The sequence below is a fragment of the Myotis nattereri genome (assembly GCF_964212035.1).
Source record: "Myotis nattereri genome assembly, chromosome: 5".
Classification (NCBI taxonomy): domain Eukaryota; kingdom Metazoa; phylum Chordata; class Mammalia; order Chiroptera; family Vespertilionidae; genus Myotis; species Myotis nattereri.
Window position 1 is genome coordinate 78,142,332 of NC_138080.1, and position 25,173 is coordinate 78,167,504.

General features: G+C 47.2%; 1 protein-coding gene across 1 annotated transcript in view; it reads left to right on the forward strand.

Annotated features, from left to right (window-relative positions):
- The window catches only part of SLC25A48 (solute carrier family 25 member 48), a 42,115-nt gene extending 17,033 nt beyond the window's left edge, over positions 1-25,082 (forward strand). The window contains exons 5-8 of the mRNA XM_081092686.1: positions 9,856-10,113; positions 12,622-12,755; positions 20,166-20,295; positions 24,425-25,082. Coding sequence (XP_080948812.1) covers positions 9,856-10,113; positions 12,622-12,755; positions 20,166-20,288 — 515 coding nt within the window. The 3' untranslated portion in view covers positions 20,289-20,295; positions 24,425-25,082. The remainder of the gene's footprint in view (positions 1-9,855; positions 10,114-12,621; positions 12,756-20,165; positions 20,296-24,424) is intronic.
- The last annotated feature ends 91 nt before the right edge of the window (positions 25,083-25,173 follow it).

The window sequence follows — 25,173 nt, forward strand, 5'->3', positions numbered from 1 at the left end:
GACACATCTATTTGTTCTTTGAATCAACTGACAAGAGCAAGTATTGTCCTGATTTCTGGACGTGACATGAGTATTGGTAGTTCTTGGCTCCGTGCGGGAGTTCACAATCTCTCCCAGCAGCCTTGGCAGCGGGCCACAGCGCCTCAGGTTGGCAGGCCCAGCATTTCCGGAATCCGGAGTCACAGCAGGACGGGGCCATAAAATTAGGAATGATAGCAATTTGCCTCAAGGAAAGGACATTTGCACAACATGCGTTTTAGTAAAGTACCTTTGCCAACATTTGCCCTTGGTTTTCACAAAAACAAACGGTGTGGACAGGCCACTTGTTCTTCCTCTTTTATAGATGAGGAGGAAAGTGAGGCCCCGTGTGGATCTCTCTGCACCACGTTGTACAGTAAATGGCACCGAGTCACAAAGCAGATCCCGGATGCTCCCAATTCAGGGTTCTTTCCACTAAACTGTCTGCATACCTTGGACCCTTCAGATCATGGGGAAACTGCTGGACTCTTTGGAAACAGGAACTAGGCAAGAGTTTGCCAGTTGGTAATATCCTGGGGAAACGAACGAGGGGTTACACAGCCTGCTCCAGCCCCGACCACAGCGGTAACGCCCAGCCTGACGCCTGAGGAGGCACATGCACATTACTGGGTGCCTCCAAGCATCTGAGACTACGCGGTCGCTGGGACCATGATTTGGATATTTATTCATTTCCTTCCTTCCTTCCTTTCTTTTTTTATTGTTGAGGGTATTACAGATGTCCCCCATTCCCCCCCCCTTAGCCCCCCATCCGCCCATCTCCCAACTCATCCCACCCCAGGCCTTCACTGCACTATTGTCTGTGTCCATGGGTAAAGCATATGTACATGTAAGTTCTTTGGTTAATCTCTTCCTGTCCCCTCCCCTTTCCTCTGAGATCTGTCAATCTGTTGCATGCTTCCATGTCTCTGGACCTATTTATTCCTTAGTTTATTTTCTTCATTAGAATCCACATATGAGTGAGACCATGTGATATTTTTCTTCCTCTGACTGGCTTATTTCACTTAGCATAATGCTCTCCAAGTCCATCCAGCTGTCACAAAGGGTAAGAGATCCTTCTTTTTTACAACTGCATAGTATTATAGTATTTCATGGTATAAATGTGCCACATGTTTTTTTCTTAATCCTCACTCAAGGATATTTTTTCCATTGATTTTTAGAGAGAGAGAGTAGAAGGGAGGGAGGGAAGAGAGAGAGAGACATTGAAGTGAGAGAGAGACATTGACTGGTTGTCTTCTGCACACACCCAACCAGAGCCAGGAAATGAACCTGCAACACAGGTACATGCCCTTGACTGGGAATCGAACTCAGTAGGTGCTCAGACCAACTTCTACCACTGAGTCACACTAGCCAGGACTATACCACAGCTTTTGTAACCCACTCATCTACTGATGGGACTTGAGCTGTTTCCAGATCTTAGCTGTTGTAAATAATGCTGCTATAAACATAGTGGTACATATATTCTTTCTGATTGGTGTTTTGGGATTTTAGGATATATTCCCAGAAGTAGGAGCATTGGGTCAAATGGAAGTTCTATTTTAAACTTTTTTTAGAAATATCCATACTGTTTCCCACAGTGGCTGCACCAGTCTGCATTCTGACCAGCAATGTACTAGGGTTCCCTTTTCCTCATATCCATGCCAATATTTGTTGTTTGTTGACTTATTGATGGTAGCCATTCTGGCAGGGCTGAGGTGGTACCTCATTATTGTTCTAATTTGCATCTCTCTGATGATTAGTGATGTTGAGCACTTTTTCATATGTCTTTTGTATGTCCTCTTTGGAGAAGTGTCAGTTCAGATCTTCTAGCCATTTTTTAATTGGATTGTTTGTTTTATTTTGGTTGAGTATGAGTTCCATATATAATTTGGAACCCCTTATCAGATATATCATTGGCATATATGTTCTTCTATATAATGGGTTCCCTTTTCACTTTGAGGATGTTTTCTTTAGCTGTGCAGAAGCTTGTTAGTTTGATATAGTCTCATTTGTTTAATTTTTCTTTTGTTTCTCTTGCCCTAGGAGATGTATTGGCGAAAATTCTGCTATGAGAGATGTCTGAGATTTTACTGTCTATGTTTTCTTCTAGGATTTTTATGGTTTTGTGACATATTTAAGTCTTTTATCCATTTTTTAGTTTATTCTTGTTTATGGTGTAAGTTGGTGGTCTAGTTTCATCTTTTTGCATGTACCTGTCCAATTTTCCCAACACTATTTATTAAAGAGATGGCCTTTACTCCATTGCATGCACTTGCCTCCTTTGTCAAATATGAATTGATCATATTGACATGGATTAAGTCCTGGGTTCTCTGTTCTGTTCCATAGATCCATATGCTTGTTCTTGTGCCAGTAGCCAGGCTGTTTGGTTACAATGACTTTGTAGTTTCATATCTGGTATTGTGATCCCTCTAACCTTGATCTTCTTTCTCAAGATTGCTGTGGCTATTCGAAGTCTTTTACGGTGCCATATAAATTTTTGGAATATTTGTTCCAAATCTGTGAAGTATGCTAATGGTATTTTAATTGGGATTGCATTGAATTGATAGATGGATTTGGGTAGTGTGGACATTTTAATGAATTCTTCCAATCCATGAACATGATATATGCTTCCACTTGTTTGTATCTTTCTCTATTTCTTTTCCATTGTCCTATAGTTTCCTGAATACAGGCCTTTTACCTCCTTGGTTAAATTTATTCCTAGGTATCTTATATTTTTTATATTTTTTATTGATTTCAGAGAGGAAGGGAGAGGCTAACTGTTTTATATGCTGATTTCGGGCCTCCCAGGAGGTACTTTTGTGCCAGTCAATGTCAGATGGCGTCCAAGTTTGGCTCTTGGTGTCCTGTTTGAAGCTTTAAGCCATCCACAGCCAGGTTCCTGGGATTGTGCTGTAACTTTCTTTTAGTTCATATAGCCTCTGGCAGAAGGACCAGATAGGGCTAGGCTCAGATGAATGCCAAGATGGGTGATGGGAGGTGAACATTTGAGATCTGCTCAATCAGATGCTCGGGTGTTCATTGCATGGATGTTGAAGCACATACATGGGGCGCAGTGTCAGGTACAAGGTTACAGTGGCCTGGGACATGCCACAGTGTATGATCCCTGCCATCTGGAAATTAACCGATGTCAGGAAATACCAGTGAGAGCAAAATAGCAGTGACCAGGACAGAGCATAACAGGGGTACAGCCTCTGCATGGGCTGGCGGCTCCCAGCTTCTTCTGAGTCCCTTTTTATATGTAAAATGGGGTCCAGCCTATAGAGCAGCAACCATCCTTTCTGTTTTCATGGGTTAAGAAAACACATATGACAAGAAGCTACTGTGGGTTAGAATATTTAAGTAAATATTTTTTTATTCTCCATAATAGCACCTACACATGAGGAAAAAAATGGCCATAATGTATGTGTCAGATATTTCAGGCGTTCTCTCCATCTACAGTGCTCTCGGATTCTTGTGTCTGTTGAAATAACTCCATGTTTGCCACTTCCTTTTGAGAGCCCCACGGCCCTGACATATCTGAGCACAGGACGTTTGGTAAACCCGCACGTCACTGACTGGCGACCAGCAGTGCCTGGTCTGTGGGTGGCCAATTTGCCAGGGATTTTCTATAGAAAGCGACCCCCTATGTGCTCACACAGGGGCAGCCTGGTGGTGCTTTCCTTTCCAGAGAGGGGCCAGGCCTTTGTGTTGCCGAGGGCCAGGCCCTCTGTAAATCAGTGACCAGCCTTTGTGTTTCAGTGAGCTTTCCTGTTTGCAGGGTGATGGTCCGTTGAAGAAATTGAAAGGCATTGTCTAAGAAAGGGAAAGAAATGGAACTTTCCCTGTTTGTATCTAATAAGGGCACAGTGGCTGCTGTGGTGTGGTCCTGGGTTCTGAGAAGAGGAGCAGTAGTGGCAGGTCTGTGGGAACCCTGACCTGTGTCTGGAAGGACCCCCAAGAGGTGCTTGCATGGTACTTTATGATTGGCCAAACCTGGAAGCCCCCGCCCTCTGCAGTCTTCTTCAAAGGGACCTCCTGGCCAGGGAGGAGGCAAGCAGGGCACTGGCCACTGGTGCAGGGCAGTGAGGTCAGAGCCACATCTAGGGGGTGGGCCGCTCCAGACAAGGTGGGAGGGGTCTGGAGGAGGGTCTTTTAGAACTTTGTAGGCCCTCTTCCACTCCAAGGGGAAAATTAGGAGCAGAGTGGGAGCCAATTTCATTGACCTTGAACATCCTGCCAGTCTTGGTATAGAGCGCTTGAGTTGATCCTAACTGAATTTGGGCAAAACAAAGAAAAACACAGGCATTATGAGCATTTGAGATTTATAACCCATACCTATCATTGTGAAAGGTCATAGCTCTTAGCACAGCAAAAAATGGTCCAATAGGGAAGAACTCATGATAAGAAATGAGCAAAATTTGACTCATAATCTTATTCTCATTTTAGAGCAAAAAATTATAATTAGAGAAACAAAATACATTTCACCTCTTCAAAATAACAAAATCTAATGTGAATCCCTTCACATGCATGTGTACACCCCTCGGCCCAAGTCCTGACAGTTCAGGAACAACAGTCTGAGATCAGTGGTGCAGTGTGAGCTGAGTACAGTGGGGCCTTGAAGAACAACATTTCGTTCAATGTCATTTATAACAACGATGAGAAAAATCAATTCCAGGCAGCAGCCACTGTCTGTGTGGAGTTGCACATTCTTCCCATGCCTGCGTGGCTTTTCGCTGGGTCCTCAGGTTTCCTTGCACATCCCAATGGTAGGTGAATTGGCGTGTCTAAGTTGTTCTAGTCTGAGTGAGTGTGTGTGTGTGTGTGTGTGTGTCCAGCGTGGGTCATGCCACACCCTGAGCTGCTAGGAGAAGCTCTGGCCACCTGAAATCCTGAATTAGAATAAACGGGTTGGAAAATAGTTCTTTTTCTTGTTTTCTATGAATCTTTCTTAAATGTGCATATAGCTCGCATTTATTTCAATGTTTAATATTAGAAGTGTTTTGATTACTTATTTAGAAGTTTGAAGAAGTTTTTGTGACCAGAAACTTGCTGGCGGAACTTAACTCTTGTTTATATCAATTAGCTTGTGGTAAAGTAGTTTCTTTACATATCATTTTGCTTAGAGTCACAGGAGCCTATCTATGGTGTTTTGTTTTTTAATTTTAATTTTTAATATTTTTATTGATTTCAGAGAAGAAGGGAGAGGGAGAGAGAGGTAGAAGCATCAATCATGAGAGAGCATCATTGACTGACTGCCTCCTGCATGTTCCCACTGGGGATCAAGCCTATAAACCGGGCACATGCCCTGATCAGGAGTCGAACTATGACCTCCTGGTTCATAGGTCGACGCTCAACCACTGAGCCATGCCGGCCGGGCTATCGTTGGTGTTAAGTGAAGACACATGGCACTGGTTCAGCACCTGGCCTCCTTCCTCGGGGTCCTTGCAGGAACGACAGGGGAGGCCATGGAATTCCGTTGTGCATATTTCTAAGAACTGCTTGCCAGCAACCTCCCAAGTCAGTTTTTAGGGATCAAAATTCGTTTTTCACGAACTAAAATTGGTTCACTGCTAGTGTGACCCAGAACTCTCACTCAGTGCTTTTCTGTGTCCAGCTGTCAAGGCTCCCTGGTTTTACCTCTCAGGGCCACACCTCCCTGCCCAGCCACAGAGCATCTTGTGTTCTGAGCAACTGATAGCAGTTTCTGCTTTGTGGTCCCAGATGGATCGTCCATACCACTACTGCTAATGCAGATGGGCCTGAACGACCATCGCCTAAAAGAAAGCTATGCTTCTCATTGAGTGATGTGGATGGGCAGAGTTCTTTACCTTGAAAAGCGGGAGAGGGTAGGTAGATCTGGAATTTTTGCACTGCCTGAGTGGGCTGAAACCAAAATAGTTTAAGTATAAGATGTCATCTTCTCAGTAGGGTGTAGCGACCCTTGTCAAAACTCTCCTTTGGTGCACTTAGTAGCTATACCTTTAATTGAATGTAAAGTATACCTCAATTAAAAAACAGCCCTAACCGGTTTGGCTCAGTGGATAGAGTGTCGGCCTGCGGACTCAAGGGTCCCAGGTTCGATTCCGGTCAAGGGCATGTACCTTGGTTGCGGGCACATCCCCAGTAGGGGGTGTGCAGGAGGCAGCTGGTCGATGTTTCTCTCTCATCGATGTTTCTAACTCTCTTTCCATCTCCCTTCCTCTCTGTAAAAAAATCAATAAAATATATTTAAAAACAAACAAACAAACAAAAAAAACCCCCAAACAAACTGCAAAACAAGCATAGGAGGCCAGAGAAGGCTCTTGAAAGTGATTACTCTTCATGGGAAAAGAAGTGAGAATGGAGAGGAGGCTGGGCCAGGAACTCATAACCTCAACACAATAACAAGGAAACATCAAACAAACCCCAAATGAGGAAAGTTCTGTTTACAAGAAGGGAGGCGGTGAGTTCTCAAAAAAATGTCAGTGTCATAAAGACAAAGAAAGATTGTGGAAAGGCTCCAGATTAAAGGAAGCTAAGGAGACATGATGACAAAATGCAACACCTGAGTAGACTGGATTCTGTGCTGGGGAAGGAGAGGGATCCTATAAAGGTCATTATGAAGTCAAATGACAATGTGAACATAGACGGCACATTAGATAACAGTATTGTCAATGTAGCTTATGAAACCAATAACTGCACTATGGTATGTAAGACAACACCCTACATACCATAGAAAATACATGAAGTATTTAAGGGTAAAGGGCCATTTTGTATATAATTCACCCTAAAATGGTTCAGAATATAAAACTATATATGCATGCATATATAAAGAATTTCCTATTGCTTACCTTGGGGAAAACGAAAAGAAGTGCAGGTTTGGGTCTTGTTCACAAGGCTGGTTCAAGGTTTGGCAAGTGTTTTCCCAACATTGACACCTTCAGACAAGGAGGACCTTATCAGATACTGCCCTCCAATCTGTAAGTCCTGAAACCCACATCATACCCATAGCTGACGTGTGAAACCTTGACCCCAGGTCAGGTCACTGTTGCCTGGAGACGAACAGCCCAGACAGGTTTAGGCACGGGGACAGTGGCAGCTGCTCAGTCATTGCATGCGCATGTTTGAGGGAGAAGGGGTGGGGGAGGAGAGTGCGCAAACCATAAAATAAATGTTAACAACAGGCGAATCTGGATAGCGAATATTAAGGGTGTTCTTTATACAATTTTTTTCTTTTTTGTCTTTTTTTTCAAATAAGTCTTTTGTTTTTTTAAACAACACTTGTTATTACATGGGGATGAGGGAGTCCGGTGGAGTCCCAAGGCCTTCATCGTATCAATTTGTGCCCAGAAGGCACTGGCCGCCAGTTCAGGCTCGAGTCAGTATTCAGATGATGGTCATCACCATGACAATTTTACTGCTTTAATAGTCATAAGTGGATCATACTCAAGCAATAAAAGCTAGATTGCTTGTGTAGCAAACTGGGAGAACTGGGGAGGATTTCCTTATTGCTCACTCTGGAAAGAAAAGGAAAGTTCAGGTTCTCTATCCCCAGGGCCAGTTGGAGGTTTGGGCAAATACTGTTTTCAACATCCATCCTCTGAATCAGCAGGATGTTATCAGGTGCGCTCCTTCAATCAGTAACTTCAGAAAGCCACCTCATTTCCATCGCTGATTCATTAAAACTCTTACTCAGATCACTGCACTTGGACTTGAGTGGCCAGGCAAAGTTTATGTCGGGACAATTGCATCTAGTTTGCCTCGTGCCAAAATATCCCCGGATGACCCCAGCCATGTTATAGTAGATTTGGGAGAGGAAGGGATGTCCAGTGACGTCTCAGTGGGCTTTAAAAGACCACAGTGTCTGATCTTGCTCTGAGCTCAGAGGGCCCTGTGTCCCCCAAAAGTGGCCACTAAAAGTAACTCACTTCCTGTGGGATGGGCTGTAGAAGTGAGTGGGACTCAGTCTCCTGCCCACACTGCAGTTGTCTGAACATGTGTGGCTGTGGGTGCTCGTCCCCACTCCCCACCCCACAAAAGGAAAATGCAGGATTAGTTTTTTCAAGCACATTTCCTAGGAAAATGGAAACCTCCTCCTTGACCTCACTTACTCTGGGAGGCGTGAAAGGACAGGTTGCACTTTACCCCCAAATCTCCAGTTTGGACCGCGGCACCATGGAGCCGAATGTCTTGTCCTGACCTTTCCTCTAATAAAGATGGGACTATTTGGGGAACTTGGAAGTTCAACTGTATAATGAAACTGATGTTCCTCTTTGCCAGGTGTGGAAAATCAGAAATGGTGCATTCTGGGAGTTAAACCCCGGTGGCAAAATAGGCATGGTGGCAAAATAGGCAAGCTTCCTTCCTAGGCATGTCATGGTAGTTCTTTAAGATAGGAACAAGTTGAGACTAAGTCTGCTTTACCTGCATGGGGACAGGGAGGTCTCTCTGGCCATGAGTCAAAGCTGTGCTAAAGGGTCCATAGCAGAGGAGATGAACATCAGAGATGGAGCCGGGGGAGCCGGTGGAAGGACTAAATCTGAGAGCCAGAGTCACTGCTTGGTGGCTACGCACACCCCTAGAAGAAGCTAGACATACAACCTGTAACCTGACCCTGGAAGTCAGACAAGGAGACAGCAGCCCTGCGCCCTGGTCTTGGAGGGGCCAATGGCACCAGGGAGCACTGTCCAGTCCTCCAGCCAGCACAGCCTGCACCTGATGTGTGCCAGTCAACCTCGGTCTAAGTAATAACCTGTCAGCCATCTACTGCAGCTCCACGATGTTCCTAGAACTGTGCTGAGAACTTTATAGTTACTGCCTTATTTATACTCACAAAAGTCTGTGCTCCTTTTCTTTTATGAACAAATATTTTTCAGCTTTATTGATAATTAATGTAAACATTGTGTCAATTTAAGGTAATCAATGTGATTTGATATGTGTGTATAGTGCAAATGATTACTAAGTTTAGGTTAGTTAACACGCCCATCACCTCACACAGTTACCATTTTGTGGGTGTGTTATATGGTGGGAACTTTTAAAATCTCTCTTAGCAACTTTCAATATACAATACAGTATTGTATTCTGTATAAAGGGTACAATACTGTCTTCTTTATAAAGATAAGGAAACAAAGGCTAGAAAGGGTGGCCTATCACGGACCTAATATTTGTAAGTGGTGGGGCCAGGATTTGGAAGTGGGTCCAAATCTCATGTACTTTTTTAAAAAATATGCTTTTTAATGATTTTTTAGAAAAGAGAAAGAGAGAGAGAGAAAAACACTGATTAGTTGCCTTCCATCCATGCCCCAACTTGGGATCAGACCACAACCTAGATATGTGCCCTGACCAGGAATCAAACCCACAACCTATTGGTGTACAGGACGAAGCTCCAACCAACTGAACCACTCAGCCAGGACTCGTGTACTTTTTTACCACAAGTACACACACGCACACACACACATGCATACACACACACACATACACACGCATAATGTGCTGGATTTTCCAGTCTCTGATTCAAGAAAGAGCTTGGTATGCCTTCTCATAGTTGATCCTAGGCATTCTACAGTCACATCTGTTAGAGAGACATAGTGATGGTTGACCAGCAGCCCCTGAACATTCTAAGGCAACTGGTACTTTATCACCTGGATAGATTGTCTCCAATCTGGCTGCTCATGTTGGCAGGGCTCTCTGTTGGGATTCCAGAATCCTGGTTTGAGCTGCCAAGAAGGTCAGAGGTTTGGTAAAATCCAGTGGGCCACCTGAGAGGGAATTGTCAGTGGGCTGGGCTGGCTCTAGTGCCAGAGAATGGCCAGTCTCTTGCCCCCTGGGTCACTTGTTATCTTGCCTGCCCTGTCTTTGCAGCCAGCCTCAGTTTGAAGAACAGGGCAGTGACTCTCGGGGAGCAGCCAGCCTACCAGGGGCCTGTGCATTGCATTGCAACCATCGTGCGGACTGAGGGCCTGGCGGGGCTATACCGGGGTGCCGGTGCCATGATGCTGAGGGACGTCCCGGGCTATTGCCTCTACTTTGTTCCCTATGTGTTCCTGACCAACTGGATCACACCTGAGGCCTGTGCAGACCCCAGCCCCTATGCTGTATGGCTGGCAGGTGGCGTGGCAGGTAAGAGAGCAGTGTTGATACCTGTCCCTGTGCTGGCCACCGCAGTGGGACAGTTGGGGGGCCTACCATGCCCTACTCTTCCCTCATCCAACAATTACATGTTAAATACAATGGGGCCTTGACTTACGAGTTTAATTCGTTCCGTGACGGAGCTCGAAACTCAGATTACTCGTATGTCAAATCAACAGTGAACAAGTGAGACACATGATGCTGGGCTGATGTTGTGGCGTTCACTGTGACGTTCGCTGTGCCAACTAGCAGTGGGGTATCTGAAGCTGGCTGGTAACCCGAATTTTAGGTCGCAACTCAAAGCAAAAAATCGGCTGAGAGACAGCTCGTATCTCGAAAAATTTGTCGGGGCACTCGTAAGTCAAAGCCCCACTGTACCTACTATGTGCCAGAGAAAGGACTAGGAATGCAGAATGGTCCTCCCTTTCTTCCATCTCCTCTCCACTGGACCTGTGGGGATGGCAAGTCCCTATTTGGGCTCATTGAACTTTCAGTCAGAAGATACATTTTGAGCACTTACTCTGTGTCATGTGTTACTGAGCTTTTCAAAGGAAATTGGTTATTAGGGTTCACCATATTTTAATATTGGCACACTATAAACCTTCCTCGTGTGGGGATTTCATTACCTCCAGAAGGTAGGAATCAGTCTCCCCGTTTTTTAGGATGAGAAAGTTCAGATTCAGAGAAATTAAGTGGCCAACCCAAGGTCACACAGCCCGTGCAGACCTCAGCAGGGACTCTGCCTCAGAAAGATCCAAGTGCAAATCCCCACTTACCCATTTCGTGACCATGGACCAGAACTTAACCTCCCTACTCAGAACTCACACTGCATCGCCCTGTCACGTAGGGTAGAAGTCGGTGTCCTTGCAGCGGTGTTTAAGGCCCTCTGCGACCGGGCTGCCTGTTACCCGTCTGCACTCATTCTCTGCTCCTGGGTCCGCTTGCGGGGCTCCAGCCCCACTGGTCTCTGTGCTGCCGGCTGCCCTGTCTCTTTCCCACCAAGGACCTCTGCGAGGTATATAGGTCACCAGGCACTTTGACAAGCCCCATTTTGGTCAAGAGAAGGTGTGGCAAACTGACTGGAGTGGGATTGAGAGGGTGGGATAAAGGAAATTGGAGAACCCAGCACCTGGGAGGGACTTGACTGTGCTCTACCAGGGCAGAGAGAAGTGCAGCATAGCTAGAGGGGCGTGGGAGTCAGGAGAGAATGCTTTTATTTATTTATTAAATGAATTGGGGTGACATTGGTCAATATTGAACATGGAGAATGCTTTTTAAGAGGCTGATAACATGGCCTTTGCTGCGGAGAGAAGAAAATTGTCTTTCCTCCTCATCATAATGAGCTGTGTGGGAAACTCTGCCAGCACATGACAAAGCCCACACACCAGTGTTTTCCCTCACTCCCACCGCCCGGACCGCCCCACTGCCTGAGGCCGGCCACTCCTAGTATGTGCTCAGGAAGCTGGCTGAGGACAAAGCCCCACCTGCTCTCCTTTCTGGTGGGAGCAGGTGTGAGTGGCCTGGCAGGCGAGCCTCCATCTGTAGTACCCTCGCCCTTGGGCTGAGGGACAGGGAGTGTGCCAGGGGGACTGGCCAGTTATCCTGACCGGAGGCAGAAAAGAGAGGTGCAGAGGGCGCCCTGACACCGTGGCCACAGGGGCTGGAGGGAGGCCGGGATGAGCAGAGTTTGGGGCAGGCAAAGGCATCTTTGGGGAGCCTCTTGGCAGCAATTACAAAACTTGCAAACCAGCTGCCCTGAACTTTGGCACAGGTTTGTTTTTCTCTCCCCATCCAAGAATGTGCTAGTTTTTGTGTTTACACAATAACCTGGTGTTGTTTTCCCAGAGTCCCTGAAAGTCACAAAAGCGCCCAAACCAGGGCACCTGAGCATATCCAACCAGGATGAGCCAGGGCGTGAGGTCCTAAGACTTTTATTCTAAATATCTGGAAGAGATAAGAGCTTTCCAAAGACCTGCTCCTGCTTTTCTTTCCAATCCCCAGGCTGGCCAGTGCTTGTTCAGCTTCTGTGTGTTCAGGGTAGATCCTGCCTCTGGGGAGCTGTGAGCCCTCCTCCTCAGACTCAGCCTGGGCCTCCCCTGGCGCCTGGAGAGGTGCTGCAAGCACTGGTGAGCCTGTTCCTGTTTCTCCAATAAAAGCTGCTAAGAAAGGCTTCCGCCTACGAAGCACTGGCTATGTGCCTGGCACTGCACTAAATGCCTCACGTGCATCCGTTTATTTATCCTCATAGCAACCCCATGAAGACAGGTACTGCTGCCCCATTTTACAGATGACAAACCAAGGCCCGCAGGGTAGGATAATTCTGTGAAGTCCCACAGCAAGTCTCAAGGGAGGCTCAGGAACAGCCTTTACGGGCCCCGGCCCTGAACTTTTCCACTTCCCTCAGCAGATGACTAAGCTTCTGAGTGGCAGGAAGCTGCAGGGTCCCCTCCAGACCCCAACCAGCCAGCCCCTGACTCCTGTTTGCCTCTCTCTTTACAGGAGCAATTTCTTGGGGGACAGCGACTCCTATGGATGTTGTGAAAAGTCGACTCCAGGCTGATGGGGTTTATATAAACAAATACAGAGGTGTCCTGGACTGTATCTCCCAGAGTTACCAGAAGGACGGCCTTAAAGTAAGCCCACAGCAGTACTTTGAACTTTGGCACGAGTTTGTTTTTCTCTCCCCATCCAAGAATGTGCTAGTTTTTGTGTTTACACAATAACCCGGCGGGTCAGTTCAGTTCCTAGAGGGCGGGTCACACGCTGAGGGGCTTGTGAGAGTCTAGAGAAGGGAAACTGAGGTGCAGGTGGTTGCCATTTATCCAGCACTCCAAGAGAAACTTGTCTCATCTGGTCCTTGCCCCGGGCTGGTGGAGGAGGTGGGTGTACACCCCACCTGACAGCGGTTCAAAGAGGACTAGGAACCCACCTGAGGTCAAACAGCTGCTGCGTGGCAGACCCGGGACCCAGACCCACATCTGTGTGTCACCAACGCTTGCCTTCTCATCGAGATAGGCTAGAGCAGTGGTTCTCCACCTTCTGGCCCTTTAAATACAGTTCCTCATGTTGTGACCCAACCGTAACATTATTTTCGTTGCTACTTCATCACTGTAATGTTGCTACTGTTATGAATCGTCATGTAAATATCTGATATGCAGGATGGTCTTAGGCGACCCCTGTGAAAGGGTTGTTCGACCGCCAAAGGGGTCGCGACCCACAGGTTGAGAACCGCTGGGCTAGAGGTCCTTCCTCACTCATTGCTCAGCGCCTTCCCCTCCCCCCTCCAAGTGGGAAGTCCCAGAACCACCTCAGTCATCACGTCTCACAGGTTCCAGCTCCCCATCTGTCTTCAACACCGCGCCCACACAAGTACAGACCCCCTCCCCCACCTCTGGTCTCAGCTCTCGAGGCAGCCTCCAGCCAGGCCTCATCTCCCTCCTCCTTGCTTCTCCTCCCTGCACCCAAGGGTCTTGTCCTAAACCCAAGCCCCTTCCTGCCTCTAAACTGTCCCAGAATGAAGACCAGACTTCCATATCTGGCACCCAAGGTTATAAACAAATTCATCCCTATCTATCTTGCCTCCCCTGACACCCCGAACACCCTCCAAAGAAACAGTCTTGTCTGCTCTCCTGCAGATAGGCCCCCGATTCTCTTGACATGCCTCTTAGAAGATTTGAGTTCCAAGCCAAGCTTGGTTTCTTGTGAGCTGGAGGAATCCACACAAGTTGCTTCACCTCTATGGGCCTCAGTTTCTCCAAGGATAACCATTCCTACCATGAACGACAGGGATATTTGTGGGTTAAATTAAATGGCACATATAAAAAGTACTTAGCTTAATGCATCACACATAGAGAACATTTAGAAAAAGTTATCCATTTGTCATTGTCATTAGTATTAAGAGTTTTATTAGTTTAAATGTTACTACTGATCTCTGGACTTTTTCTTTTTTTCATGTAGTTGCCTTGTCCCAAGCCCTCCAATAGTTACTAATTGCCCACTCCAATGCATCCAAACTTTTATTTGTTTTGCTCCAATGGAGCACGGGAACTTCTCCTCTCAAAGCCTGGACTTCCACAAAGGCCGTCTCATCTGTGGGAGACTGCCCGAGTCAGAATTCTCCAGGTGCTCGTGGACCATGGCCAACAGGGGCTGGAGCCAGTTCACAGGTCCTGCAGGCTCCACTGCCAGTACTGAGGTCTGTCTGCCTATTACCTGATGTACAAAGGGGACCCATTGCTCTTGGGTCCCTTGTTGTATGGTGCTGGATCCCTCAACTCCCACAGAGGCACTTCTGTTCATGGATGGATGCGGAATTTTTGTTGTGAGGTGGGGACCAAGCAAGGAGTGTCTTGTGCTGCTGCGATGCTGACGTCACTCTGCCTATGCATTTGCCTTTACTGAGCTCTTAATTTCTTCACTGTCCAATGTCATTTCATCTCACCCTGAAGGACTCCGTTGAGCACTTCTTACAGAGTGGGTCTAGTGGTAATGATTTCCCTCAGCTTTTGTTTATCTGGGAATGTTTTAATTTCTCCCTCATTCTTGTAGGATTGGATAGTGGTGCTGATATAGGATTCCCAACTGACTACTTTTTTTTCTTTTAGTGCTGTGAATATATTGTCTCATTGTCTTCTGGCCTCTAAAGTTATCTTCCTGAGTATCCTTTGTCCAGTGAGTTGCTTCTCTCTTGCTGCTTTCAAGATTATTTCTTTGTCTTTAAAAAGTTTATTTGTGTCTTGGTATGGGTCTCTTTGAATTCATCCTACTTGGAATTTATTGAGAGACTTTGATGTTTATATTCATGTCTTTCATCAGACTTAGGAAGTTTTCAGCTGCTAGTATTACTTCAAATATTCTCTCTGCCCTTTTCTCTCTTCTCCTTCTGGGACTCCCACAAAGCATATGTTGACTGGCTTCAGAGTTTACCACAGGTCCCTTAGTCTCTGTTCACTGTTCTTCATCTTTTTCCTTTCTGTTCCTTGGCCTCAATACTTTTCATTGTCTTACGTTCAAGTTTGCTGATTCTTCTGTTTGTTAAAATATGCCTTTGAATCCTTTTAGTGAATTTTAAATTTCAGCTATTGTACTTTTTAGTTCCAGAATTTCTGTTTGGTTTCTGAGTTTTTTGTTTCATCACTGATATTTCAATTTCATTCATATATCATTTGCTTGACTTTTTCCACATCTTCCTTCAGTTCTTCAAGCATCTATAAGACAGTTGTTTTAAAGTTTTTGTCAAGTAGTTCTGCTATCAGGTCTTTTTCAGGAACAGTTTCTGCTGATTTATTTATTTTTGAATGCCTTGTGATTTTTTTTTTTTTTTTTTTTGGTTAAAAACTAGACTTCTGAATCTAATACAGTAATGAGGTAACTCTGGAAATCAGATTCTTCCCTTTTCCAAGGGCGTAGTGTTTGTTGTCATTGCCTCTGTTTATTGTTTTGATTTTCTGGTTGCTGCAGGCTGTCTCTGTGCCCAGGACCAGGTGTGAACATAGATCCTTTCAGGTCCTTTCTGAGCCGGCAGCTTTCCCTGGGCACGTTCAGTCACTTTCTAATTTTCCCCAAACATGCAGTTGCTTTTGAATGTCCTAATCTTTAAGGGGAAATAGAGAAAAATGAAGGGGGAAGGGCATTAGCCCTTTAAGTCCCCTGGAAGTCCCTTCAGCCAGAGGGGGAGGAGCTTGTATCAATGGAGGGTGGGGTTGGGTGAAACAACAATGGTACCTCACTGACCAGAAACAGCAATCCGTGATCAGAACCAGCTTCGATATTGGGGGGAGGGGGTGGGGCTGGGTCCTTATTGCCTATCCTGGCTCCCACAAGCTGTGTGCAGGTGCTCCAAGAACAGTGCACAGCTTCCTCCCTCAAGGATTGGGTGGAAGGGGGTAGCTGCCACCATGCTAAGAATTGAAATTAATCACAATTTACTGTCCAAACCTTCAGTAAACTCCAGAATTCCAAAATCAGACAGATTCTGCTTGTACAGTTGTTGTGTAGGTGGGGAGATGGATTCCTGTGTTTCCTGCTCTGCCATCTTCCCAGAATTCTCACCTCAATTGTCTTTTCTTTTTTTGGCAGAAGCACAGTTTGTGATTCAACCGAGTACACATAAGAGAGATTCAAATGGGGATGTTCTGTTTTTATATGAGATGTTTTTGTCTGTTATCTGAAATATTAATGTCACAATTCTAAAAATGCCTGTAGAGGCAAAATATATTGCTGATATTATTTTCTCCAAAAATTATGGTGCTCAGTAAAAAAATAAAAAAAAAAATGTCCTTGAGGGCAACTAAGGCCAGATGATCAATTTTTTTTTTCTTAAATATATTTTATTGATTTTTTACAGAGAGGAAGGGAGAGAAATAGAGAGTTAGAAACATCAATGGGAGAGAAACATCGATCAGCTGCCTCCTGCACATCTCCCACTGGGTATGTGCCCGCAACCCAGGTACATGCCCTTGACCGGAATCGAACCTGGGACCTTTCAGTCCACAGGCCGATGCTCTATCCACTGAGCCAAACCGGTTTCGGCAAGATGATCAATTTTTAAATCTCAATTGCATTTGGTCCATAGTTATAGTCAGAGATAGGTATTAAGCAAAGATAGCTATAGTCAGCTTGATTAATCACCTCATTGACTGAGGTTAATTTTTAAATTTTTTATTAGAAGGTTAAAAAAAGTTATGTGTGAACATAGGGTGTTTCAAAAGGTATAAGAAGATATATTGTCTAAATATCACTGGTGGTTCCTGGTACTTTCTCAAAGGCAATTACTGTTATTTCGTGTGATATAGTCCAAAAATATTCCCAGCCTGTGCATGCATATATATATGTGTATGGATATTTATGTATATTTGTATGTAAGTTTGCATATAAGTAACATAAGTAACATATGGTAGAAAAAATTCCCACACAGTCCCGGAAGGTTGGGTTGTCTCACAGTCATATTCGTAGCGCTAGGAGGAACGCCTTTTCCCAGGCCTGAAGGATGGCTCCAGTCCCACTTGGCTTGGGCACTGCTTTGTGGAATACCCCTCCGAAACACTTTTTCTGCAGCTCACTGAGGGGTGTACAAAGCCCTAAGCTGTTTCCACTTTCCCCTTGGAGAAGAACTCAGTGGTAAGAGAGAATTGGAAAGCAATAAAATAACGATGGCAGTGTTCAATGTTAGCAGCCCTTTTCGTAACTCTCTTAATGATTAGCGGTGAAGCAGCCTTCATGATGGGGGTTAGAAGTCCATGGTTCAGGGCATTACCAAGTTTTGGATCCATCTTCTGCCTGCTGTGAGGATCGCTGTGGGCCACATGGGCCATGGCTCATACTTGGAGAGCTGTCATCTGAAATAGGATGCTGGAGGAGTGACTTGGTGTCCTTGTGAAGGGATTTGGACAGTAGGACAAGAGTGGTTAACTCTAAGGGGAGACAGCGAGGAGCATTTGTAGTAGAAAGCTTCCTGAAGCACCAGGGTTGGTTGCTCTTTGGTTCTGCAATGTGGGGGGCCTGGAACCTTCTCTCCACTCCAGGAATCCCCCACTATCACATCATACTGGGACTCTTTCAGCTCAGAAACCATTCTTCTGGTATCAACGAGTCCTTCCTTCCTTCCTTCCTTCCTTCCTTCCTTCCTTCCTTCCTTCCTTCCTTCCTCCCTTCCTTCCTCTCATCCATTGATTCATTTAATAGATCTGTAGAGCAGCGATCGGCAACCGGTGGTCCACAGACCACTGGTGGTCCGTGAGGTCCGAAAGGTTGGTGACTGCTGCTATAGAGGGTCCTCTAGGCCAGGCACAGTGCAGGTGCTGGGGATTCGGAGATGAGCCACACACATAGCCCTGCTCCCACTGCCTTTACTGGGATTATTAATGAGAGGATGGGCCAGTCACGGGCAGTTGGCACGGGTGTGATAAGTGCTGTGATGGCAGAAATGAGTGCACAGAAGGCAGGGGACCATAGTCCAGCACGGGGTGGCCTGGGAGGACTACTAGAGGGCGCAGCCAGATTTGGGAGCATTCCAGCAGAGGCCCAGTGGTGAAGAGAGCTGGTCCCTTAGGAGGAATGACAGGCTTTTAGACTGCCCAGAGTGACAGGTGTGAGGTGTAAGAGGCAGTCCAGGGAAAGAGCAGGAACAGAGGGTGTGGGCCCTGACAGGCCAGGGAAGGGTGTGCACTTGACCTTGGGCAGTGGGGAGCCATTGAGGCTTCATGAGGAACAACTCAGTCCGGTGTTTTCTGTGTTCTGAGAGCTGCAGTAAAAGCCAGAAGGTGTGCGTTTTGTTAGCCACCTTTCAGCCTCGCAGAGCAGAGGCAGAGTGGCTGCAGCTGTTGGAGGGAGGAGTGTCTGTCTGTCTGTCTGTCTGTCTGTCTGTCTGAAGTGGCCTAGGGCTCCTGCAGGGCCCAGTGCTGTGGGACAGGGGGATCTGCCTGGCCTGCCTTGCAGGGGAGCCTCTGGGGCACCTCGCATGGGATTTCCCTCCAGAGCCTGACCCGGTTCCTGGCTGTTATTCAGTCACTCTGGGTGAGCCGGTGGAATTCCAGAAAGGTTAGACATGAGAAAGGAGAGCTAATGTCGCGAGGATCCCACTTACCCCCTACCTGAATTGCTCCAGGGTTTGGAGGAGCCACCTGCTCACCTCTTGGATCCTGTCCATCAGCTCCCTTCCCCGAGGCCCAGGCTTCCCAAGTCCACAAGGCCCCCTCTCCCCTTCCCATCCAGCTGCGTCTCCCAGGCTGCCACAGAGTGACAAGATGCAGGCCCCGCTCCTGAAGGAAGGTCCCCTGACGTCCTGTCAGTGGCCTGCACCTAGCCTGACACCACAGTGCCCGACTACTCAGCAAACAGGGAATGCAAAGGGCTGGATTTCCAATTTCTTAAAATTACAATACCAGCCCTAATTCATAAATGTAGTAAATCATACAGGAGTCAGGTGACAGAGTTGCATCTTATGCCTGACAGTTACCAGGTCATCTATGCTTGGATAGGAATTTGCCTTTAGATGTTTTGTCCAGGGAGGACGTTTAAGGACAGTTCCTCTCCACCCCACTGCTCACCAAAGCCCTTATCTATTCTCACCACGTTCTACATGATGTTGTAATTATTCCTGAGTGGGGCTTCGCTCCTTTAGTAGGTTATAAACTTTCCGAGGGCTGGAACTAGGTCACATCGATTAGTGTCTTCTTGCACCAGGCAAGAGGATTCAGGGAGGAAGGAAAGCACCTTATCGTATTCCCTGGGATGGAAGGCAAACATAGTCTTCTTGTATTAAGGCCAAGACTAGCGGCTCATCAACAGGCCACCACCCCGAGGCACTCACACTAATGATCGAGGTTGGGTGCCACTCTGTCCAAAGCGATGACTTTAGGTAACAAGGATGGTGATGTGCTAGTCAACACTGTGTCCGTGCTCCACAGCGTCATCTCATTTATTCCCTCAATAGCTGTATCAGGTCAACGGCCTGATCACTCTGTTTTACAGTTGGAAAATTTGAGATTCCAGAGGCTGCCACTTGCCCAAATAGCACAGCTACTAAATGGCACAGCTGTGCCTCAACTCTGTGTCTGCCCTCTTCACGCGGCCTGAGTTCTCCCCACTGGTCCCTGGGGATGTCCCAGGAAGCCCCTGTCACTGTATTGGTTGGGGCTGGTGCTCTGTCCACCACTGCAAAGAGGAGGGGGGAGTTCTGATTTCTAGATTCCTGAAAATCATGTGTGCACATGCACGTGTGTGCATGTGTGTGTGTGTGCGTGCTCACAAGAGAGAGCAGCGATTAAGCAAGGAGATGTGGGTGTTCACAGGACTCAACAGTTTTGTCACAGTGCATGTGGGCCAGGCCTGGCAGGAGAAGTGCCATCCGGCATGACCTGGGTCAGGGCAGGGCATGGCTGGGCATCCCAGGCAGCCTTTGCCCGCACAGGTCCTTCCGGCCCTGCAGGGCCCAGCCTGAGACGGGCCTGAGCGGGCATCACCACCAGCCCGCTCCCTGCCCTCCGGTGTGGCCCTGCAGAGGTGCGGTCAGTCCCCTGTGCTAATGCCGTTCCCTGTCACAGGTGTTTTTCAGAGGCATCACGGTGAATGCTGTGCGGGGCTTCCCCATGAGCGCAGCCATGTTCCTGGGGTACGAGCTCTCGCTGCGGGCCATCAGAGGGAACTACCCGGTGACCAGCCCCTGAGTGCCAGGTCAGTCGCACCTCCCAGAGCTTGAAACTCTCCTCTTAGCCATGAAAATGTCTCCCTGCATTGGTTTCCTATCTAATCTGTGTTGATCCTGGGACTCGGATCGCCATCCTTCTTGTCATCGAAAGCCCTTCTCAAATGCCTGCCTGTGACGGGTGGTGAGCTGGGTGGGCACACAACTGACCTCTGTATAGTAAGTTCACATATCTGTTTTTCCACTCAGCAGCATCCATGGCCCTTGGAGAGAGGTTTCACTGTACAGTTAAATATCCCAGGCTCAGAAGTGAGGACTCAAACCAGGGTACCCACCCCTGTCACACAGGCACCATCTTCCCACCTTCCAACTGAGCTAAGTGCCTGAGTCTGAGAGCCATCAGCAGGCTCCCAGAACTCTAGGGAACAGCCTCTGGCCCCAATTCCTCCCCCCACACCCTTTCCTTCTCCCTTCCTCATCGCAGAAAGATCACTGGCCCAAAGCATCTACAAACAGATTTCTGTTTGAGCAAGGGAGTCTCTTGCTCAAATGCCTTCAGTGGCTCCCCATTACCCACTAGGTAAAGCATCAGTCTTTAACCACTTCATCCTCACCACCATCCTAAGTATACCATCCTCATTCTCATTTCTGTGACTTTGCAATGCTGCCCCTGCCTGGCATGCTGTCCCCAAGCTGTTTTCACACCTGGACAATATGTCCCATTGTCCTTGGCTTCACACCTTTCCCATTGTCCTTGGCTTCCTCAACTCTTTGTCATCCAGGCCTTGGTCTGGAAGTCTCCTCCTCCAGGAAGCCTGCCCTGATGCCTCAGCCAGGAGTTGTGCCTGCTGTAGGCTCCCTCCCACAACCCCTGCTCAGCCCCTACCACATCCCCCTGCATTGTAACTGCCTGATGATTTGCCTCACTCCCAGCCAGCGTGGAAGTCCCAGGAGAACTGTGGCTATTATTTCACCTCGATGGCCTGTGCCTCCTCACACAGCTTGACACATGAATGGCCACTCACAAATATCACCAAGTGGCCGGATGATCAACTTCCATATCTTCGCAGTTCTTTCTCTTCTTTTCCTCTCTTGTTTCTTCTTCCCTGGCCCAAACCGGTCCCTTGCAGAGCTCAGAGACAAAGTGGAGGAAGTCGCTGAATTTTCTAGTTACCCAGAAACCAATGTGCTTTGGCTATGGTGACTGCAGATTGTCTCAGGAAGGATGGTCTTCATCAGGAAGGTCTTAGCAAACCTCCCTGCACCCTCCCCTGAGGAAGCTGAGCCCTGTGGGATGCCTGGACAGGCCAGGGGGAGGGCAGGGCAGATCGAGCTGGCTAGAGTAAGCCAGGGATAGCCCTAGACACGACTTTAAAGCAAATGCTTTTAGCTCTTTACTAAAGCACCCACATTCACAGCTTCCCTAGCTTTCTGCCCTCTTTTATAAAAGGCAGAGGGAAGCAATGCATTTTGCATAATTAAACATCTTGGGTGACAAGTTACTGTACTAGGGTTATGTCCAAGGCAGGGAAGGGAAGCCTGGTTCTTAAAGCTGTGCTCAGATATTAGCCATTCCCCCTTTTAAAAAAATTTATAATAAAATCAATGCAATTTATTCTAGAAAACTAGGGGGGAAAGAAGTAAACTGAAAGAACAGCAACAAAAACCCTATAATTCCAAGACCTTTCTATTATTTTCTAAGTGTTTTTTATGTGGTACCTCCAAAAAGGGATCCTACTTCCCACAATGTTTTATAATCTCTCCTGTTTAATAGTCCAGGACCGTTTTCCCATGCCCTTAAATCTTTAGCCGCAAGGTGGTTTAATGCCAAGGCCTGGCCGCTCCCAGAGTGGCTGGACGCTTGCCGGAGCTGTCGCCATCTGTCACTTGTGACCACCCTGGTGACTGGCTACTTCAGGAGGAAGGAAGAAGTTTCTAGCACACCAAACCCTGATTGTTTTAGACTTGACCGTTCAGGACAGTGACCCCCCCCCCCCCCACACACACACACACACCCTGACTGGAAGCGTTTCTTCCTGAAAGTGCTCTGACCATACAAGGGCACAGATGCCAGCTGGGGTGGGAGGAGGCTGGTGCGCCCAGCAGGAATTGGGCAGGGGGTTCCCAGTGACTTTTCCGGAGCCTCATCTTAAACAAGCCTCCTGCTCTGACCCAAGGACACCAAGGCCCTCTAACAGATCTTGGATTTGAACTTACCCCCTGCTCTGAGATCTCGGGCCAGTCATGGTTCAGGCCAAGGTAGTATCCACGCTTTGACCACATGGAAACCAGTGCCTCCCTCATGGTCTAAACCAGAGGTCCTCAAACTACGGCCCGCGGGCCACATGCAAATACAAATATTGTATTTGTTCCCTTTTTGTTTTTTTACTTCAAAATAATATATGTGCCGTGTGCATAGAAATTTGTTCTTTTTTTTTTTAAACTATAGTCCGGCCCTCCAACGGTCTGAGGGATAGTGAACTGGCCCCCTGTTTAAAAAGTTTGAGGACCCCTGGTAAACTGATGACAATGAGATGATGTCATTAGAGAACTAGGGAAGTGGTAGGATGGTGACATCTCAAAAGTGCTGAGTTCAGGCAGTGGGAATCCATGGAATTGTCTTCAGGTGCCTGCAGGACACAGCCAGCTCCAGCCTCCATCTAACAACCAGATACAGAGCGCTCCCCGGCTCCCACACCTCCTTTTCACCCACCTGCTCAGGTGGTTCTCTCCAGGCCAACACAAGAGTGACCCACAGACTGTTTGTACCCAAGTGAATGCAGCACGAGGTGGTCATTTCATGATGTGGCTTTATCTGTTCGTACGGAGAAACCCGAGTCACACTACGCGAGGGAGATGACCTTTGGTGATAGAAAGGGGGCCCAGCCACTGGTCAGCGGTCAGTTCTTGGGCTTGTCTGAGGCCTGTGAATCCAGTACACCACTCCTACCTGTCCACCTGGATCCCCCACATCCAGAACCTTTCAGAAATAATGCTGTTCTGCCCCTGCCATGACTTTCGTGCTCCAAACCTCATTGGTCTACTTCCAATGTCAGGAAATTCATTTTCAAGGGAAGTAGATACAGTCTCCCTCCCACCCATTTTTTTGAAAATATGCAAATATAGTGGAACCTTGGTTCTCGAACTTGATTCATTCTGGAAGGCTGTTTGGAAACCGAATCTTTCCCCCCACTAGAAATCATGTAAATTGAATTAATTCATTCCAGACCCCCAAATAATTCCGTTTTACTAGTAATCTTCCTTTCTTTAACAATTTTATTGTTGACAGTATTACAGATGTCTCCCAATTTTTCTCCCCTTAACCCCCCTCCCAGCCCCTACACCACCCCAGACCTTCACCACACTATTGTCTGTGCTCTTTGGTTATGCATATATGTATATGAATCCTTTGGTTAATCTCTTCCTGTCTTCTCCTGCCCTTTCTCACCCACCTCCCCGCCCCCCCCCCCGCCAACCCCCCCCCCACCCCCCCAAGGTATGTCAGTCTGTTCTATACCTCCATGTTTCTGGATCTATTTTGTTCATCAGTTTATTATGTTCGCTAGATTTCACTTATAGGTGAGATCATGTCTTTCTCTGACTAGCTTATTTCACTCATCATAATACTCTCAATATATAATACTTATATACAGTACATGCCTAATGTACTGTTTAATCTATAAACACTTTAAAACAAAAAGGACATGAAATGTAAATGAAAATTTAACAAAAAGGAAATGAAATGTACAGTAAAAAATGAAAATTTAATTATAATAAGCAGCAATAAGAACAAAAACATACAAATATTCACAGCACAATTTCCCGAGATGTTAACAACATGCAGTTTAGCAATAAACTGACTCATACTCACGCATTCTCTCCTTTGTTAGTCGCCTGAGAAATGTTTGACGGATCATACAGCTATCAGCATGAAAGGGTTGTCAGGTTGAGAAGCGAACTGTTGGAGATGGGAGATGTTCGTTCGAGAAGCAAGGTTTGACTGTAACCTAGACAACCTCAGAGCCTTCCACCCGCCTGTTCTCGTGGTGATGCTTTACCAACTGTTGCTTCGCACAAGCAGCTCTAAGTGGGCTGTTTGACTGCTGGGTCTTGCTGACTGACTGTATGAAAGCCTTCCCTCTCCTCCTTTCTCCCCAGGGCCAGGGCTGGTGTCATGGACCAGGGCCTCATTCCCTGCACGGCGAGGCCTCTCCAGAACCTGCTCACCTCCGAACCCCTTCTTTCGGATTGCAAGCACTCTGCTCCTCCCCTCCCAGCTGGACCATTGATAAACCGCCACCTATTTTTTATCTGCACTGGCACCTGGCAAAAAGTGGGGCGAAATAGACCTGTTTCCCACGACTGCTGTAAACTCACTGGGAATTCACAGAGGAGCTGGAGTTGTCTCTAAGTTTCCAAATAAAAACAATGAAAACTTCTTCAGGTCATTTCTGTATCGGAAGCTTCTGCCTGGCTTCCAAGAGACACAGGCCACCCTCACTCTTCCCTCTGTTAGACCCCTGTAGATGTCACCAGAGAAGAGGCCACTCCACGCAGGTGAGAAGTCTCACTTCCCTTTTCCCAGCTGCCTGAGGTGGGCAGGCAGGGCGTGGCGGGTGAACGGGCAACGGAGTGGGAGGAAGCCCTGTAGGCGCTCTACCCCCCCACCTCGGCCCCCCCCTCCCCCCCGTGGCCAGCAGTACGTGCAGGTCACGCTCCAGAGGCCGGGGCACTGAGTGCGGGTGGGGTGGGCGTTCTCTGGGCCTTATTTTCACATGGAGAACAAAATGAAGCAAAATAAAATACTTTGTCCACAGCCCGGTTTCCAGAATGATGTCATGATTCTACATTGTGTTTCTCACTCGAGCCATGTGGGGAGGCCCTTGCTCGTGTCCGTGATGTCACTC